Source organism: Gymnogyps californianus, chromosome 1, assembly GCF_018139145.2.
Source record: "Gymnogyps californianus isolate 813 chromosome 1, ASM1813914v2, whole genome shotgun sequence".
In the NCBI taxonomy this organism is placed as follows: Eukaryota; Metazoa; Chordata; class Aves; order Accipitriformes; family Cathartidae; genus Gymnogyps; species Gymnogyps californianus.
The window spans coordinates 174,503,613-174,524,227 of NC_059471.1; the positions used below are offsets into that span (position 1 = coordinate 174,503,613).

Below are 20,615 nucleotides of genomic sequence, written 5' to 3' on the forward strand. Positions count from 1 at the left end.
CATAGTAAGTAACATACGTATAGAATAAGATTTAAAATCTGGTAAGGCAGCACCACCTACAGGCAAAACAATATCCCTGTGAAGTATTCACAAAAAGAGAAAAATTAAACAGGTTATGTATAAACTATGTCTTTTTTTCCCAGCTATGGCCTGCTAAATATTTTCAGTATTTCTAAATAGGAAGAAATAATGATTCCTCTTCTAACTACTAATAACTATACAAACAAATAACCAATTTACTGTGTAGCATTTTTTATTCCAAAGAATTGGGCTCTATATATCAAAATTCTCCTGCTTCCATATATCTAATAGCAAAGATGATAAAGTAGACTGACCTTTAGGTCATTAAGACCCGTCCATAACATGATTATTTGACTAATTATCTGGAGATAAGACAAAATAAAACCATGTTCTTCTTCACTCCCTATGTCAAGAAGATGCGCCCCTCGTGAAGACGTTTCACAGATTTGCTGTGCCACCTTCCACGGCTTGCTCTCCTTACCCATTCGATAGCAGCTGCTTTGGAATGCCACCCACCCTTGGGAACAGGTGCCTGGAGGTGAACAAGGATAGGATTTTAAAGATATTCTGTACCATTCATGGCAGTGGTAGAGTTTAAGATTTTTTATAATTACACAGACATTTTGATGACGATAGCATTTAATTAATTCACGATTGCAAACCTCCAAAAACTCAGTAATTATGAATCAACACTCTTTCAAAATCCTGAGTGTCTTAAAAAAATCTGATTGGCTGAATTAAAAGATTATCAGCTACAACCCACTGAAGCAAAAAAAAAAAGAAATCCATTAAGTTTTATCCTACTCCAGGACAAAATTCATTCTTTAAGCTTAGTTTCTGATGGTTCACTTTTAAAATTTTTAAATGGAAGTTAACAAATCATTTGTTTTTAGTAGTTTCCTGAGTTTAGGAAAATAATTATTTCCTTGAATTTGAGCCTATATAATCCTTTCTTTGGTGTTCCCAATTTTAAAGATTTCAAGTTGCATTATCAGAGTAGCATATTTAAAGGAATGAAGTTACACAATCAAGCCATAACATCCTCAGAATCCTGCCTCCTTCACAGCACTTCTAACAAAACAGCGTAGCTAGCTTAGCCACTCAGCAGTACAAAACCATCACTTTGAACGCTGGCAAAAAATGTTCCAAACCCTTACCAAATTCAGGATTTTCCCTGCCTTTTCATTGAAACTATATAGCAAATTCAATCCATACACTCAAACAATTACAATGCTTAACCTCAACATTCACTCGACTCTATTTTAGACTGCAAAGAATGTAGTAACACATACAAATTTGAATTCTTGCTCCTAAAAATACTAAGAAATATTAATTAGAAATAACCTTTCTATGTCATTAACATTCAATTTCTTTCAGCTTTCTAGAAATGAAACAATCCACATCTACTAAAAGTTCTAAAATGGAATACAGGCTTTTTACAATTTACTCTTAACTCTTCGAGAAAATATGCAGTGCTTCCTTGCATTCACTGTGACTACAACAAACTCTAATATATACCTGTTTCAGCTTGAACATCCAGTGACTGAGACACATTTATAAATTCAAGATGTAATTGTTCAAATATAAACTTAAATGTATATAAGGTGGCAGGTGTCAAATCACTCCATACAAAGAATCCACTGGGTTTTTTTATAATCTGAGAAGTATCATTCAGTGAAACTGAAACTGAAAATTCTTTGGTCATTGTACTCCAATTAAAAGACACTGTAGTAGCTGTCACAAATGTTTTGATGTCATTTTCTGAAATTCCACCTAGTAGACCAAGAAAAAAATAAATATTGTCTTTACCACAAGGGAATAATTAGCTCAAAGTTTTATTGCATCAATATTATTATTTTTTTCTTTTAAGAAGCAATATGGGATACATACAGTAGGGAAAGAAAGGTAGTGTCAAAACAGAAAACGTCTTACTGAGCAATTAAGAAATTCATGCTCTTCTTTATTGTCATGGTATGTAAACTGATGTCTGAAGCAACCAGAAATAAAAGCGCACAGTTTAAGGGGTGTTTAACTGTAAAAGTACATACTTTGCTAGAATATCAGTTAAGTAATGGATGTAAAGTGTAGTAACACATTAGTAGCATAACCATGAATTATTTCCTGTAGCTTGCTGAACACACTTTGAGCAGTCAGTGGCTGCTGCAATGTTTTCAACTTACTATGTATTTTTCCCAATGATGTTGTTTGTATTCAGATCCCAGACTGTATTCCAAAGCTAGTATGAGCTTGTAATGTGTACAAAGGTAATGCTATAACCTATTTTAAAGCAATTAATAAAATTAAGATTAGAAAGCCCTTTCATTCTAGTAATTGGTGGGACTTGTGGTCCTGAACAGATTTACAGCTATAAATGATGTTTTTATAAGTTCAGTGGCTAGACTCACAAATTCTTATACTAAAAGTCTGTCCCAGTTAGTCACAATATTAAGATCTTCAAGCTACTCATTAACTCTTTTTAAAGAGGGACTGTCATAAAGCGGCAACAAAAATATTTAGTATTTTTAATTTGTGTAAGACAAACAACCACAACCCTACATTGATATGAAATTGCCAGGCTTTAAGTAACTTTCTCCATGGTCCTCTTTTACAAGTCTCTTCTCCTAGAATTACTGTAGTATAGCAAAGCCTGTAACATTTAAAAAGCTCCCAAACTTTTACATCAATCCCATATTGCAGAATTGTTACACTAATCAAACAAGTTATATACAATTATTCCTTCTACTCTTCATGGTTGAAAACATATATTGATGCAAAGTTGCTAAATACATGAGTAAGCTCAGGATTTCAACCCCTACTTCTTTAATCTTCAGTATTAGACTAACTATAATGATACCAAAATATTTTTGCGCTACTCTACTTACGTGTCTTAAATGATTTTACACTTAAGATTTGGCCATTTTTTAGGGATTCTATTGTAATATCATACTTCTTATTTTCCTCAAGCAGAATTGTAGTCCTGACAGGTTTCTGTTCAACTTTAGAAACGTTTCTTATGTTCTGCAAGTTAAAAGAATTTCTGGATATAGTGAAAGTAATAAAAATACAATTCATAAATGATCTATGAAGTTTGTAAAAGGGTAGCTTATATTGCAGCATGTCAAACTTCAGGCTGCAGTTAAACTACAAAATACCCAATGCATTTAAAACAAAACATTTTAGAAATCAAACTATTAACAAACACCTTCATATTAAAATCCCCATATTTTCTTTGAGTTCCAGAACACCCTGTGCTCAAAATAAGAACAACGCCCTCCCACAAAGCTCTGAGGGTAGTGTCTGTGCCTCTCCTGGAGAAGTTAGACTCCTCCTTCAAACCACAGTACCTCGAAGAACTTGCATATTCTTAACTTTGAACATATGCCTATCTATCCTTATTCAACCAGGATACTCAAGGGTTTTTTAAGTCCCACTGGCTTCAATAGGACTCTGTAAGAATGCACATAAATGACATGAGTTACAGGATTCAGTACAATTTTTCCAAACTTTCTCTTTATTTGTTATTTTACTTTTTTTTTTTTTAAACAAACAAACACACAATGCTATTAACTACTGGTATCTACAGCTTAAATACATATGGAACTACTTATCGCTTAGATTGATGAAATTTACTTTTTGACTGAAAGCATCTGCTCGCTGGTATGTTACAATATAATAGTCTGGATCCTCTCCTTTGGGCAATTCAGTCCACTCCATCAAAACTACTCTAGCAGGCCTTTTCACGTGGTCACAGTCTAGACTCTCTGAACCCTGTAACAGAAACATACATGAATGCAACTTAGTAGAAAACACAGAAAATGTACCTCTAACTAAATAATTAAATTCTGTCAATTTTAACTACTTTTACCTAGAAATTGTCAGCTAGCAACAGTTTTTACATGGACCACTATCACCAGCCCCACTGTGTGACACACAGAGGCTTCATAATTTTCTACAAGTTCTGCAGGTACAGGTTCTATTTTTCTTTCTCTCTCCAGAAGTGGCCAAACCATGTCAGTTGACCCAAATACGTCCTACTAGGAAAAGAGAAATCTGTCATCAATTTAGAAACAAGGTCCGAGATTTCACTTGCAATGTACATCTTGCAATCACAGTTAGCAGCCAGGAGTTGGAGGTCTCAGTCCTATTCTCAACATTACATTGTAAAGACTTCACTGGCATCACTTTCACAACTTCCAAATATGTCAGAATAAGAAACAGCAACGTTCAAGGGTAAAGAAATAATTTATTAAACATCTCCCTACCAATCCAATTTAGACATGGCAGTACAAACGTCATTCAGTGTTTCAACTTCCTACAGAGGTCAACTCATTCTAGACTCAAGTCTTCTGTATTTTTGACACTACCTTTTTAATAACTGTACCTGCCTTTGAAGGACTTCAGCTTAGCTCTTCAGAGAAGCAGGTTCCTTCTGTGTTTGAATTTCATTTGGAACCAGAAACTTACGGGTTGCTTCTATCTAACAGGATAGAAACCTGAATCAGACCTCTAAAATTCAGAGAAATTGGGGCATGTGATGCCAATCCCTATCACATAACATTTATTAAAAGATTGCAGTTCTGTCTTTTAAGTTCCATTTTTATTTTCTTTATGAATTGGGATGACAAATAAATGCCATCATTTAGCAATGAACTCAAAATGTAGTTCAAAAAAACAAAACAAAACAAAAATCAAATAGGAACCCTAGTACACTAAAATAAAAGTTAGGATTTTTATTATTATATTACATTGTGTTGTCCTGTAAAGCAATCTACCACACCAAAAAAACCCATAACAAGCAAAAACACTCAGCTCTTTTCTATTTTTTAATATAACATAGTCTGGAACTCAGTTTGGTTTAAGGTAACTTCCTTTAACTAATGACAAACTAACATAACTATACATCTATCAAGATCTTAATGTTCAGAGTTCAGATCATACTTTTTCAAGTACAAACTTTATAAAGTTTACAAAGCCTTTAACCTCTATAAACCCTTTAGAAGAGGGTACATACCACCTCTTGCAAGCGCCTGAATTGACATACTAGACTAATATTGATGGCATACACAAAAGTGTTTAAGGAACACTTTTCCAGGAAAAGTAGCAGGCTTTTAACAGATGGGTGTATAGCTGGATTGCATTCCCTGAAAACAATCTAATCCAGATAATCCAAAGGGCAGGAAAATCTGCTTTAAAAGGTATTTTAAAAATGTGTATTTGCCAATAATTATATTAACCATTTTTAATAATTTTCCACCATCAGCAATATTGTATGCCATTTTACTGTACATAAATACATACTCCTAGACCTAAAAACAAGAACTAAATTTGCAAGTGTACACAGAAATTTTACCATACTTCTATCTGATGAGAGGGATGTAGAATGTCCCTTTTTGTTGCAAGCACCTTGTTGGTACTTTTTAGACCCTTACCCAAAGACTGCAGCAATTTAAAAAACAAAATTAAATTGACCACAAAGACCTAAGGTTCAAATCTATCTTCAGGCTAGCTACACACCAGCCAGGAGATCTAAACAACAAACACTTATTGACTTCTGCTATTGACTACTTCTCAACATATGACTCAAGTAGGCTTCCCAGTCTGAAAAACAGGCACTTGAGGGGAAATACAACAGAGGTCTATAAAATCTTAAGCAGCCAGAAGTGAGCAGAGATTGATTTTTCATTTTCTCTTCAAGCACAAGAACTGTGAAGGATGAAAAGTAACTGGTATGTGCCAGATTCAAAGCAAACAAAAAGAGGAGGCTCTTCACAAAAAAAAATAGTTTATCTGACAAAGTTTAAAACAAGTACTAGAAGTTTTGACGGGCTTCAGAGGAGGCTGGACAAGTTCATAGAAGAGAACTACACCGAAGCTCACAAAATGCACTGCAACTACATCCGTCTCAAGAAGTCCTTAAGCTGCAAATGGTGGGAAACCAACACAGTATAGGTAATTCTCACATTATGCTGTTCTTACAGTCCTCCCCAAGGATCTGCTTTTTGCCACTGCTGGAGGTATGATACTGAGCTCACTGAAGTTTTCATTTCACCCCATACCACCATCCTTAAGAGCCAGGCACTCTCAACTACTCTGCAACTGTCAGGAAACCTCCCTAAGGCAGATCACAGACTGCTGCATGATGGCTTCCACAAAACGCACTTGTTCTCAAGCTCAAAATTGGCCAGTGCAACCGGACACTATCTGGATATTCTCAAGGAATATACCAGGAGGCTGGGTACCACAGCAGCATTTCACCACTCCAAATACACGGCGCTCTTCTCCAAAGGAAGGGAGTGGTATTTGTACCAGTAATTGACAGAGCTTTGAAATCACCTTTGCTGCAAAGCACGTTAAGCTAAATGTAAAATAAAGACTACACATACAAAAACTAAATATAGATAAATATGGACAAGACTATTGCAAAGTGTACTAGAAAATTAAGCAGAAAGATAGATACATGTGGTTCCTATGTATGTGGTTCTTTCAATAACAGCCAAATTAAACACAAAGGGCTAACCCACAAATGGCAGTTTGGGATGAGAAAGTAAAATACTTCTTGCAGAAGTACACTTCCTAAAGGCACAGCCAGAGTATACCCCTGGATCCCAGAATGACCTTGAATTTCCAGCATCACCATGCATGTCTCCTCAGTGTCCAAAAGGTGACAATTTACACAGCAATATGAGCTAGCTTAGGACTTAAAGGTGCTGGGATCTCTTATTTCTTCTGGGGAACAACATTAAACCAGAAGCAGCAGACAATAAAGCAGATTAAGGATCTCAAAAGAGCTTCCAACAATTTAAACAGAAGTAAGACTGGGTATGCTCAGTAGCAATAACTGAGAGCTCCCTGTGACTGCTAGAACAACAAAAAAGCAGTCCAAATCACAAATCATCAATTTTCAACATTCAATTAGAATATCTATCCACCTTCAAAAAAGGGAGTATTTTTCTTACCTTAAATAAATATTTTAATAAAAGCAGGAGAAGAATTGCTTGATCCATAAAGAAAAAAAATGTTACAGTCCCGGTGTCTCTTATGTGTTTGAATCACAACAGCTTCAAAAAAAAATCATGTTAGAATATCTAAGACATAAGAAGACAAAAACACATGTATTTATACTTCACATAGATACAGCAGCAGCCAATGGTGTATCCAAGCTTTGTGTCTTTGCTCTGGCCCTGCCTCTTCCCAGGCCTCATATAAAGTTTCCTGAGATCAGCAGAAGGCTGTCCTTTAACTTCACTGAACTGTGGATGTGCCTGTTGTTCATTAGTCATTTTAAAACCCCTCTAGTGTAAAAAATGTCAGAGTTTTTTAAGTTTTACTAGCTATTACTGGATGGAAATCCATTGAAATCAGTGTAACACCTTGCACTTCATCAAGAGACTCCCGTTGTTTTCCACAGTACACATTTCTAGCAAGATGCCCCTTTGTCAGTGATCAAAATAAGCCTTAAAACACTTTTCCGTGGAAGTAGTAAGCACAACCTGCAGAATGCACTGATATGTCTTGCTAGAGTGTCCAAGAGGAACAAATATAAACAACGTAAGTTTATGATAATTTCTGTTAAATTTGCTCATCAAAAGACAGGTGCACACCAGTATAGCACCAAGAACTGCATGAGCAAGTCTGTAATTCCTTACAGAAAACACAAAATCCTACTTCCCAATATAAAAGCAGAGCCTATAAATTTCCTAACTTGCACACAATCTACTTATTAGAGAACTTCTTAAATTTCTAGTTAGTAACTACAGCACGGGAGAAATCTTTACAGCACCAAGAAGACCCGGGCATTAACGGCGGAACGAAGAACCGCCGACGCTTTCTCCTGACAGTTCCCACCGCGGCAGAACCCAGACCCCGACGGCCGCCGCAGACATTTCAAAGCACCTCCTCCTGACGATGGCCCTTCAGCCGCCCGGCGCTGGGGAAGCGCGGGCGGCAGCGCTCGACTGCGGAGCCCAGAGCCCAGAGCCGAGCAGGCGGGAGCGGAGCGGCCGCCACCACCTGCTGCCGCCCCACAGGCCCTCCCCGTGAGGGGAGACGACGCTCCTCTTCCCCGGAGGGGACAGACACCGACCTGCGGCTGGGGGGTGGGGGGGCCTTATAAGCGGGGCTTCCCGTTTATTTCCCGCTCCCTAAGGTGCAGCTCCGCTTCCCGGGCCTCGCCAGGCCGGCTCCGAGGCGGATGTTTCCGCCGGCAGCGGGATGGGCCGGCGTGAGGGGAGGCGGCGGCGGCGCCGCGCGGCCTGGCGCCCTCCCGCCGCCCTCCCGCCGCCCGCGGCGCCCCCGAGCGCCCAGCACCGCAAAGACTTCGTCAAAATTAAAAATTGCTGGAATGCTAAGATAGATGTATATGTATATAGGAAGTCACAGTCGAACTCTTCCTGCAGAATTACCAGGATGAAAGGAAACACTGGAAGGCAAATGGGGTGTTAGGGGGCTGGGTGCAGTAGGCCGAGTTGTGTGAAGAGCTGTTGTGCTGTGTAATGTAGCAGCCCATCTGATCAGCTCCGATACCCGATTTTAGTGTTTTGTTATCAATCTGTACTGGAATATGGGACCCATCTTACACTACGAGCAGATGTTCCTCAACTCTCTTTACATGTAATAGCTGTGTCTTTGGGGTTTTATAAATAAATGTGTGCAAAATATGAAAGTTGCTCCCAGGAGTACTGGCTTTAACTTGGTTTGAGAAAATACTTTCCACTTAGGCATTACAGAGTTTCAGAGTATGTCTCTGGGAAGTATTAGTGACATACAGTCAAAGCAACTAGCATGAAGTACTGCGCTGTAGCCTTTTAGCTAGCTAGCTAGACTTAACAGACATTTTTTAGTTCTAGATTTTACATGAAAAGGGTTAAATCAGACCACTTGGGCATAAAGTTGGTCTCAGAAATAGTCTCAGGACCCATACAATTGCTCCCCAGTATGTCACCAGTATCCTCACCAATGAGTATCCCTACTGTAAAACACAGAGGTTAGCCCCAGAGGAGAAATAGACACTGACATTGTCTCACTGCTGGCGTCACTGTAAAGATCCTCATTTACCTCCTTGGGGCAGAATTTCTCCTTCAGGCAGAATTTCTGATTCTCCTTATCAAGCTGTTGGCCTCTGTATAGAGGTCCCACCCAAAGTTACCAGTGCAAGCATCTATAAACAAAGAATAGAGCAGAATACGTAACAGTAGGACCACTGATTTATTTCCCAAAGGCTACTGAACAAGAACTCGGCTCAGACAAAAACTTTGGGTGACATCCGCCTTTGGCCAGATCTGAAGCAGTGAATTCAGAGGTAAACTTGCATCAATATAATTCCCAGTGCCCTAACCTTCCCCAAATTAACCTTTTTAATAGAAAATTAGTTTTCCACTGTGCTCTTTGAAATTCAGTTAGTTTAATAAACTGATAAAAATGGTTTACCAATTATTTCCAGACAAAGTAATTATAGAATAAATAAAAGTTAGTGCCACTGTATATAAGTACCATAAAAATGAGAAACACTCATATTATATACTATGTATTTTCTTAAGTGCTATCATCACATAATATACTATTTCTGTCTTGAGATAGTATCTTGTTCTTCAGTGGGTTGTTCCTCATTTTTCCCAAAACCTGTATCCCACTGAACTTTGAATTGTGAAATAAGGAATACAATTTTTAATTAGAGCTTTATTTAGAACTTCTAGTAAACAAGGCAGTCTTAATCTCACCAGAAAAATACCATTTCGGAGCTTTTATGTTACCCAGGCTCGAAGACAGACGTAGTAAATCAAAAGCTGCTGCAATGAAACCCCGATCTCAAAACACCGAGTCAGTCTCTCTCTCGCTGAGAAACACACACATACAGGGTGCACATGGGTGTATCATCGCCTGAATGCTATTTTAGCTATATCAATGCCAAAAGTAAGCTACTGCCTAGTCAGCTGTTTTAAAAACCAGACATACTCAGTTTTTTTCCAGAGCACTTTGTAATCACCGAGCGCAAAGGGAGGCTTTATTAATGGGGTGAATTTCGAGACAACAGCAGGAGCCCTCTCTTTTTTAACCTCATTAAATTAAGTGTGTGTGGCACATTCCACCTTAAGCAAAAGAACACTCCCCAAAACATAACCACTTTCCTTTTATTCAGCATTTCTAGTGGTTAAGTTTTAACATCATTAACTACTGGTTTTCTCCACAATGCAACATCAGTACAGAAGAAGCTCTTCAAGTTCCCCCATTCTTCATAGAACAACTACTTGTAAAAGTAGAAACTACAAGTATCAGACATTTTTTTCAGACTATCTCCTTTGAGTGAGATTCTCAAATCTCTCATCTTAGGGAATCTTTTACCACTGATTTCGATGGGCATATGACCGCCTAATTGGTCTATATGTAGAATTATTTTTCAAAATAGGCAGAAAAGGCAGTTCTGAAATGGTCAGTATGTGGCTGCCAAGAACTAGTCCAAAAACATATTTGCAGTTGCTGGAGTTCGTTGATCTTCGGCTCTAAATATGCCCTTCCACCCTAAACTGTGGTGACTTGTTAATGATAATGGATAGATAGTTTTTCAAGTTTCCTTGTTCTAGGCAGCTTGCACATTCCACTTGGCATTTAAAGAAAGGTTAGAGAAAATTTAGTACACAATGTTACGTACAGACCCTCTCGACCATAACCTTTCCTCAATAAAAGCCTTTTTTCCTTTGCATTAATGTTAAGTGCTGAAGTCTATCCCTCAAAAGATCTTTTATGTTCATGTCGTGAATGTTTTTTGAAAATACATTCCCCAGAATGGTTGAGAGTGTGAAATCCAACCTAATCTAGGAAATATAGTACCAATATCCCACTGTAACTGTAAAAATTTTCTGCTGATGTTCTGGCCTTCATGCTGCCCCTCCACGATCGCTCTATTGCTATGGTTATGTGTGACAACTCATTTATGTTTTGTCCCCTGTACTAGAACACATGCCTGCAGGATTTTGCCATAGGACATACACCCCTACATGATTACACCAGCAGCACAACCTCAAGGTAACTTCTGGAAAAGGATTTGATGGGACAGAACTTGAAAAAATTAGTTCAAGTCAATGTTTCCCACTGCCACAGTGTTCCTGATGGGTACCTACACATTTATTTGGCAGCAAGTTTTTACACAAAGGTGATCCTCTGTAGTATATGGAAATTGGATGTTCTTTAAATTCTTATAAAAGGAGAGATGGAAGAAGAAGAGATGGAAAGAACTGTATAGAACCAATGCATAATAAAAAAAAAAAAAATTATCCAGGCTCTGTAAGCTGAGTTTATCAGCAGTGCAGAAGGTCAAGAGAAAAAAACCTGAACTTGTGTCAGGAAAAATGGGGTGCGAAAGAAAGGGAAAAGGAGCCACATCTGAAGCAGCATTTGTGACTGCTTAAGCACTGTGACGAGCACAGTGACCATTTGTCACCCTGGAGTGTGTTCTCGTGAACGCCTCCACCTTTCAGTATATTATGTGGCTTGTACCTATGTTCAAACATGGTACTTCAGGCCTGATCCTGCTCTCAGAAGAAACTAGTAACAAAGACCTCAGTGCAAATAGCTTTTTCACCAGTACACAGGTGCGTGTATTTGGGAAGACCTCTGCCTGCAATGTGGAAAGTAATAAATCATGTAGATGTATTAAGTTTTACTTTTGATTTTTAGTATACAGATTTGGCTAGCTAAAAATCAGAATATTAGCTGCCTGTATAGCTGTGCTCTAGGTCTTGGATTTTATTAATGAAAACACACAGTAAGTGGCTTACACCCAATATTAGAAGCTGTGCCTCAAATTCTAATTGCATATTGGGGCAAGAATTGGTCTTAACAAATGACCTGGTAATAAGGCAATGGAATTACGGAAGTCAAATATTATCAATAATACTGCCAAAGCCTTACTATTTTATAGAGGCATATTCAGTTACAGTCTGCTTCTAAGTATAGAGACAGATTTATATTAGTCCCTAAAAAAAAAAAAAAACTGCCTTGTTTTATGGGTAAGCCTTTATATTGTGGAATTCCTTTTGCAAGCACGAGTAGGAGAACAGAGCAGTGGAAACGTAGGAGTGAAGGACAGGTGCAACCAGCTACGAATGGGGGAAACGACAGGGCACGGCAGGACCGCAGCGTAAGGCGTGCACTCCGTCAGGCACGCAGCTTCTTCCCAGTTCCTCGCGTTTCCTGGTGGCAGCGTGGGAGTTTGAGAGAGGCATGCATTCCCAGCCTTTCTTTTAGGGGAGTAGAAATTATTTGAGTCTTAGTTTCAGAGGGGGTGGAAGGGAGGGAACTCTGTGGGTATTAAAGCTCTTTTAGTCAATAATAAACAAACTAATTAATTTTGGTATTTGACTAGGTTAGGTTTGAGTTGGATCAGCTTTCCAAACCAGCTCACAAGACCCCTGCGCAAACAAGGTTACACACAATTCGAGGGTGGGGGCTGAAGCGGGAACGCAGAGTTGAAGAGAGATGAGGAAACTGAGACAGAACCACGAACTGCATCTACGGTTATGTTTAAGTTACAGATGGCAGAAATATTTGGAGCAGAACAGTCCTGCCACACTGCCGGCTCATTGAAACCTTTGCTCCGTTGCAAGGCCTGCAGGGGCTAGTTCACATTATGTAGAACATACCACATTATGCCAATGTCACCTTCATGGAGGTAATGGGGGTGGGATGGCTGTCTAGAAAATGGTTCACAAGTTTTAAGACATGTTTGCTTTCTGACCAGGCCAAAGCAGCCTGAATTTGAAGTTTAATTGTAAAATGAAAGGCAATCTTAGACCATATCTAGCTCCACTGAAGATGTAAGATTTCGCTGTAGGCTTCACGGAGGATCCTGACACAGTTCCTACTGATTGTTGCACTTGTAAGTGGGAAAAGGATCTTTTAATACCATTTTTCCTATTACAGGTTATCTTGGAGTTAATTTTAGGCATAACTGCTTTTATAATTTCCAGGTTTGTCTAAGATTTTGCATTCTCATTCATCTTTAGTGGCACAGCTAGATTAATTTCATCAACACTGATTTATTATCATTCTGCAAAATAATGTTTATTAATTTCTCTTTAATTACAAATACAGTTCTAAATTGTAGAAAAGCACGTTGCTTATAAAAAGCACAGTTCAATCAAAATGTATCAAGTGTTCGATCATTATATGAAAAAATGCTATCTTGTAGAAACTTCCTTAAGTAACTTATCAAACGCTAAATTCATTAAGAAGATTTGGGCCAAGCTCTCTTGATGCAAATATAGGATTCCTATCTCTATGTTAATAAATCAAAAGGCCCTCAGGATGTATTTTTCTTTTAAAAATTGTCCTTTTAATTTGCTGTATGAGTACACAAACTTTACGGCTATGACTATGATTTAATTTCTGTTTCTGGCCTGCATGAGAAGTTTCTGTACACAAATTCTGACAGCAATGTCAGAGAATATTTTGGTTCTAGGCCCTAGTATATAACACAGCTTGAAATATCTGCCATACAAATCATAAAAACGTGCAAATGAAGCATATGCTTTCTCAAAACGGCACTTTATTTTGATCGCTAGGCCATCACTATTTCTTTATAATGGTTAAATATTTTACTGATAATACAATGGATTGTTCTTTAATTTTTAAACCAAGTCACTATTTTTAAGGAGATGGATGAGTAGATGACAGTCTTGTTAGTAAAGACAGATTTCACTGTACATGCTATTTTTCTTTACAAGCCATCAAACTGAATACAGCAAACATTTAAAGATTTCTCACACAAAGTAGCAAAATAGCCTTGGATTTTAAGTTTTTTTAATTTTATGTTGCTTATTTTTCATTGTATAAACCAATGTGATAATACAACCTTTTTGTAATTAAATGATGACAGCTTGAAATAAAAACTATTTGTCAAAAAGTTTTCAGACTTTTAGACAAGAATTTTAATTCTGAAACAATTTCCATGATAAGGAAAGTACTGTCATCATTTAAACCAGTTTCATTCAGTGAGTTTATAAAGCAAAGTAATCTTCTAAAAACAAGCCTAAAATTGTATCCTTAGTTTTTAAGGTGAGATTACGTAGTATGTTTAATAAAAGGGAGAGTATATTCAGCTTAAGGTGCTGAATCATGGACAGTCACAGCCTGATTGAATATGAATAGCTCACCTAAGCCCTTCAAAACATACATTTTACCTGGATTTTGTTTTCCTGGACTCAAAAATTATGAATCCTAAATTCAGTCAATAGTCCAAATCTCAATATTTTAAAAAACCAATTTTTATGTATTTTATAAAAATATACTGAACACAAATCTTCAAACTGGAAAACAAAGGAAGAACCCACTATGAATAGTTAAAATGTGCAGTATCCTGGTTTTTTAATAAATATATATATACATAGAATCTTATTCTACAGCTAGTAGACAGCCAATTTTTTTGTGAAAACTGAAAAATGGATATGAAATAGAATCCTTCATATCAGAAACAGCTTTTAGGTACTTCTAGTAAAGGCACAAAAGCTTGAACTCTTCAGCCTTTGCCTAGTCATGCTTCATATTTATAAGGTTTAAAGACATTATTATGATTGTACTATATGCTCTGAAGATTTACTACAAGTACTTATAGACCATAGTCGTAGTGTTTCTCAGTGACTTACAATATAAGCAGAGTCCAGTCATTGACAACAGCTTAATGGACAAAAGATAGACTTTTCAGCAAGATGAAAAATTTTTCAGTTGAACCCACTATTTTTTTAATAAATTAATTCAGTCGTTCTCAAAACCCTAATATGCTTCTTTCCCATTTAAACATGGGACCAGTGATGGTTCTCAACTGGAAGTTTCTAAGTAAAAGGAAAAGAACCACTGAGAAATTCTGAACTTTGATAGGTAGCCACAATCCAAAATTTTAAAACACTGGAAACATAGACATTAGTAAGCTTTCAACAGCTCGTCAGAAAGCCACTGAGTAGAAATAAATGATGGCTAAATTAGACCTTGTTTAAAAGGATTTATATTTTTTTTCTTTCTATACATGCCAATATTTATAAAGAATATTTGAAAAACAATGAACAACATACATAAACTTTACTACATTTGTGAAAAGTTACATTATAAAGCATAATTGAGGACTTTTTTTTTTTTCCCCTGCAGAGTACTATAGCCATCCAAGGTCAAAAAATAGAGTCTGGTGAAAGGAAACTCATTTTAATTCTTCAGATTAAATCATATCCACAGTAATGTTCAGTTCCATTGGCATGAGCAGTCTATAGGCTCTTGAATGACGTACATAATTTCAGTGCCATTTCCTGAGCAGCGTAGTGGCACAGTCAGATTACGTGTTCCATTTTCTCGACAACATTTACAGAATCTTAAATGGCTATCAATATTGACATTGAAAATTGTTGCAGACGGGCATTTTCCATCACAAGAAGCCACATTTATCTATGAGTAAAATACGAACTGAAATTAGACATCTCAAATTTTGTTATAAAGATATTACATTTCAAACTTCTTTGTGATTAAAACCCATTTTTAAATTTGAAAACAACTCTGTCTTAACAATTATTTTATCTTCTAAAATTCATTCATTCTAAGTGTAGACATATTTTTAATAATTTTTTTTAATTAAACTTTTTTTTGATTGTTTAATCATGTATTCTGTCTTAACCTTGAGCAAAATGTTGTGCTGTGGATACCAAAATTGAATCCCTAGTTTACAAATTCATAACTTCAGAACAGCATAGCTAAATTCATGTTCTTTTCATGTTCAGTGCTGAAAAGTTAAATTCTTCTAAGCAAAATGAAGGAAAGTCTGTCCTTCTCCTTGAAGGTTCAAGAGGAAAAGTGTATCAGTGCAAAAGCTTTTCCCTTTGTTATTCATACTGCTTGTGACTAAGGGCACACCAGTATTAGCTGTGTTATCACTGTAACAAATATATCCAAAAGTAGATGCAGTAACAAACCAGCAAGGGCAGAGACTGGCTATAAAATTATTTGTGCTCTAGACTTCAGCAGAGCAAAGCCTTCTCTCACTGTTACATTATGTGAAGAGTCTTCTTAGCTGATACTCTGACAGAAAAGAAATTGATACTTTTTAATTAAAACTGAAGCAGAGTTGATAAGCTGGGAAATCGAGAACGGCCATACTAGATCTAGTTCTTTTTGTGATAGTTTTAAATCTGATTTCTTATGCAAGTGAGGCGTATGAAAGATGCTTTGATCCACTCCCTCCCAAACAGCCTGTGAACAAATGGGCCATATCCAAACAAATTAGACCAAAAGGTTACTCTTACAGCTTCCCTGAAATTTGACGGGGGGAAAAAAAAGACCTTGTCCTAAGCACTAATAATCTCAGTTATTAATTCATTAAATGTGATCATACTCAGCCCTATCCAAAGTTTGACAGCATTAATCTGGCCAAAGAACACGTATGTAGTTCCAAACCAGCCATAGCAGATACCGCCATTTGATGGGCCAAAATCACACGATTGAAACAGAGTGCCAGGGGTTTTGCAGTGAGGGAGCGGGAGAGGAAAGGAAGTGGAGCTAAGGATATGAATAGAGATTGTGAGGACAGGAAAATCTGGAGGTACTTCGAGGTGAAAGGTAAGGGAATCTGGACTGTGGGAAGGGTTGGCAGCCATCAAGGAAATGGGGAACAAGAAGATACTGGGGAAAGGGGGTTGTAATATGGATGGAGGTGGGATGGGGGTAGGTCTTTTTGGAAGGTGGGTAGCGGGGGAAGGAAAGATAAAGAATCTACAATAGAAAGTCATAAAAAGGAAGGCTTTGTTTGTTGTGCCATTAATGGCATGACCTGGCCAACATTCTCATTGCTCCTCTCTGAACCCTCTCTAGTTCTGCAGCAATGGAGAGGGACCATAACTGCACGGAGCACCCTCAATAGTACTGCACCATTGGCTCGTAAGAGACACTAGAATGAGTTTGTTTCCACTCCCTGTCTTAGTCCCTAAATGTCGTAACTCTTAGTTAGCCTTTCTGTCTGCAGGAGAGCATTTAACAGAGGTTTTCACAGAACTGGATGCAAGGGCTCGGTCCTTTTCAGCTAGCTTAAAAACCTATGAGGTTTGACTAAATCTTTCTTTTTAATATTCTTTGCTTTAGTCAATACCATGTCTTTATTTTGTCATAGTGCTGTCCCTTAACCTAGGTTGTTGAAGTAACTGTGAAGCTCTCCAGTCTTCTCTCCTCTTAATTATGGCAAATAACTGTAAAGTCATCTACATATTTATACTCCCTCATTACCAACCCTTCTTCTAAAACTAAATGAATACACCACACACTCTTAATTCTGCTATTAAACTTTGGGCATGTCACTGTTGACCTTCCATCAGGATGGAAATTAACGTGCTCAGCTTTCAATCTGTGATGATATTTTGCCTCTTCCCTTATGACTGTTTAGGTTCTTCAACAGAATCTTACCAGAGGTCTTTTGGAAGTCTCAGGATACTGTCAATTGCTTCTCCTTTAAGTGCTACATGAGAAGTATATTTGCTGCTCAGACATGTCCTGGGTTTTGTACATGGGGCTACACCAAAGCTGAGAGATAAGATGTCTTAAGCAGACCCATAAATAAATGGGATCATGAATTTATGATATGGAGACACATGCTGTGTGGAGGAGAAGACACCCAGAGAGTAAAGGTCTTCAAAGAGGAATGCAGCAGTGTTTCCATCACATCCTAAGTGGAAGCATTTCTACTCCTCTTTTAGAGTGGGGTGTTATTTCATGGTGAAGAGTTCAATGCCTGTGTTGTTAGTTACAAGCAATTATGCTGTGTACTTTTCATTTGAAGCCAGATGTTTTTCCAGGTAGGAGGGCTCAGTCTTTCAGCCGTAGGAACAGCTAATTTTACTCCATTTGTGAGTAGGATAACATTCCTAGGGTCAAAGGTCTGCTTTTGAGAAGATAGCAGCATTTTTTGTTCCTTGTTAATAGCTATAACCCACTTCTTAATACTTGATTTGGTATGCCATAGGCCCAGCATCAAATACAGGTCTTTTATGCTTACCGGGCTTTGACTTATACAGTCATTTTTTCTTATGGTTGTCCTGATTGTCATTTTCTGGCAAATCCTTTCTTCCTTTTTGCCTGATAAAATACAGAAAATGCATACTGAATCAATACACTTTTTGTACTGTATTTGCTACTAAAAAAGTGAAACTATTAAAATAATTTTAATAATTATACTTCGTTTTCATTAATGTACACACTGAAACTATTACTTCCATAATTAAATAATTTTTTAGAAAAAAAATCTCATATATTAATAAACACTTCCTGTGCAGAATTATCGATTTTATATCTGGCACATATGAGGCATCAAGTGGCCCATTAAGCTATACAGATTTTGTAAATATTAAAATATTAATATGATTTTAAATTGCACATATGGCAAGACAAATATAAGCAATTAGAAAAAAGATGTCTCAAGTAATTTTGAATAGTATTAGAATTAATCCTGTTTTAATAGGAATACTGAATGGAAATACGATTTTGATTCTGCATTTTGGAAAATTTTCAGAACTTAACATTTGAGAAGGTAAAGCTGTGAATGCGATTACAACCTTGATGCTATTTTGAATATTTAAAATTTAAATAGAACTATATAATTTCAATATATTTTTAAGAAAGATGTCATTCAAGGAAGCTTTGAAAGAGAGAGATGCATATATTTGCTAAATATGCCGCAGTTTTTACCACCAGAACTGAAGCAAGTAGCACTGAGTCAGCATATGGATCTAGGATTAGGGAAATACTGCATTTTTAAGTACATTCTGGGAGATATTGATAGGAATTTTTTTCTTTTATTTGAAAAATAAAGCTGTATAGTGCAAAGTCATTTTTAACATAATAAAAATCATAATTTAATACTGAAGCAATTAAACGTACAATCTTTCATGCTGCACTCCGTATCAGACTCTTATTACTCTCTGTGTAACAGCAGTTATTTAGATCTCCTATTTCACTACCCATCAAAATCATCTACTAGTTTTGCTATGCAACCATTCTGAACGTCCAGCATATAAAATAATAAGCACTGTTCAGCAGAGCTTCTCCACCTTCAGCACATCCCTTCATGGTTGGGTGTACACAAAAAGAACAACTTTTCTGTTCCCCAGAAGCTTGTGAGCACTTTTATAAGATAAATGAGCTCTGAGTAACCAAGATATTCTGCAACCACAGCTCCAGTGGGTATTTAAAAATAAGACTGGCTGCAGAGTACAGCTAGATTTTACTCTGTGCATTGCAGGATCAGACAAGATTCTGTTATTGAACTAGCAGATCACTATATGATCGAAGCTGTTAGCCTACAGCGTCTTGGTTTTCCTTCCTCAGCAACACTTAAGAAAAAGAAGTCCTGTGATATTTCCATCAGAAAGCACTTGCCAGCGTGAATATGTGTAGACAACGCAATCTTTGTGCTTCTACAAAAGTCGTATAGAGAGATATAGGACATTTCAGTGTATAAGGTGCTGATGTCTAATGAAAACTCTGCTGCTATACTTTTCTCTCTCCCACCTTCAACTGTCAAGAAGATCTGCATTCAATATCAGGTGTGCTTTTTTTACTCACTCCTTATTTGAGTGAGGAGTCTCTGTGACTTACCTATCCTTAAAAGCAAAGAAATATGATCATAATGCAACAGTTTGTAACATTCTGTAATTTCTGGTGTAGAGAGTATTTATTAATGCGTGATTGTAATTGTATGTTTCCCCCCCCCCAACATTTTCATAACTTTGTAAAACATGTTATTTGTGACAACAAAGAAATGCAGCATAAATCCATATTTGCAAAGGTGAGACCGGGCAGTAATGCACACTCTTGCTCTATTGTAAGGCAAAAACAGTTCAGTCATTAAATTCAGAGACCTGGGATCAGCTTTAGAATCTCTTGGTAACAGTATTCAGGATGATGATATTTTTTAAAGCAACATTTCTTATTACAACTACCCTGTACAGTAAGTTCATGTATTAAAACCAATTTCAGAAATGAACAGGAGGAAGAACCATCAGCAGCATATACCATAAATGGATGAACCTAATTCTGACAGGTGCTGAACAGTGAACCCTAACCAGGCTTTTAGAAAACCACTGATTTGGGAGGCCGACAGGGGATCAGCATCTCTCAGTATCAGGCCCAGTACCATTAACTGCATGGTGATGACAGTTATACGCATATATCAAGCAGTGCTTGCTTACACTATTATTAAAAAAAGAAAATACATTATTAAAAATAATACCTGGTTCACAATTAATACTATCAGTAGGCACTACTGGACTAATGGCAAAGGGTAATAGACCCAATCCAGAACCTGGCAGAATCATTAGGAATATAAGTTTCTCATGAAATAAAAACATTTTTATATAAATGACATTTCATTAATTCTTACACTGCCAACTGCAATTTTTCTTTTAGCAAAAGATGGTGAGCTTTCCTGTTAGTCGTCCAAATTTAGAAACTCTGCAGCTGCTTCAAGTCTCACTAAAGATGGCCTAAACTTTATTACTCTCCTGGTTAACACAAAACTGGAATGATGCTTCCTTGTAAACCAAACTTTTGCAATGAGTCTCTCTATGGCAAGGTAAGAA

At 37.1% G+C, this 20,615-nt stretch overlaps 1 protein-coding gene across 1 annotated transcript in view; it reads right to left on the reverse strand.

The window, feature by feature from the left end:
- Nucleotides 1-15,238: 15,238 nt before the first annotated feature.
- Nucleotides 15,239-20,615, reverse strand: part of OTOGL (otogelin like) — a 100,963-nt gene continuing 95,586 nt past the window's right edge. The window contains exons 60-61 of the mRNA XM_050902545.1: nucleotides 18,035-18,114; nucleotides 15,239-15,444 (exon numbers count right to left, since the gene is read on the reverse strand). Of these exons, the coding sequence (XP_050758502.1) occupies nucleotides 15,244-15,444; nucleotides 18,035-18,114 (281 nt within the window). The 3' untranslated portion in view covers nucleotides 15,239-15,243. The remainder of the gene's footprint in view (nucleotides 15,445-18,034; nucleotides 18,115-20,615) is intronic.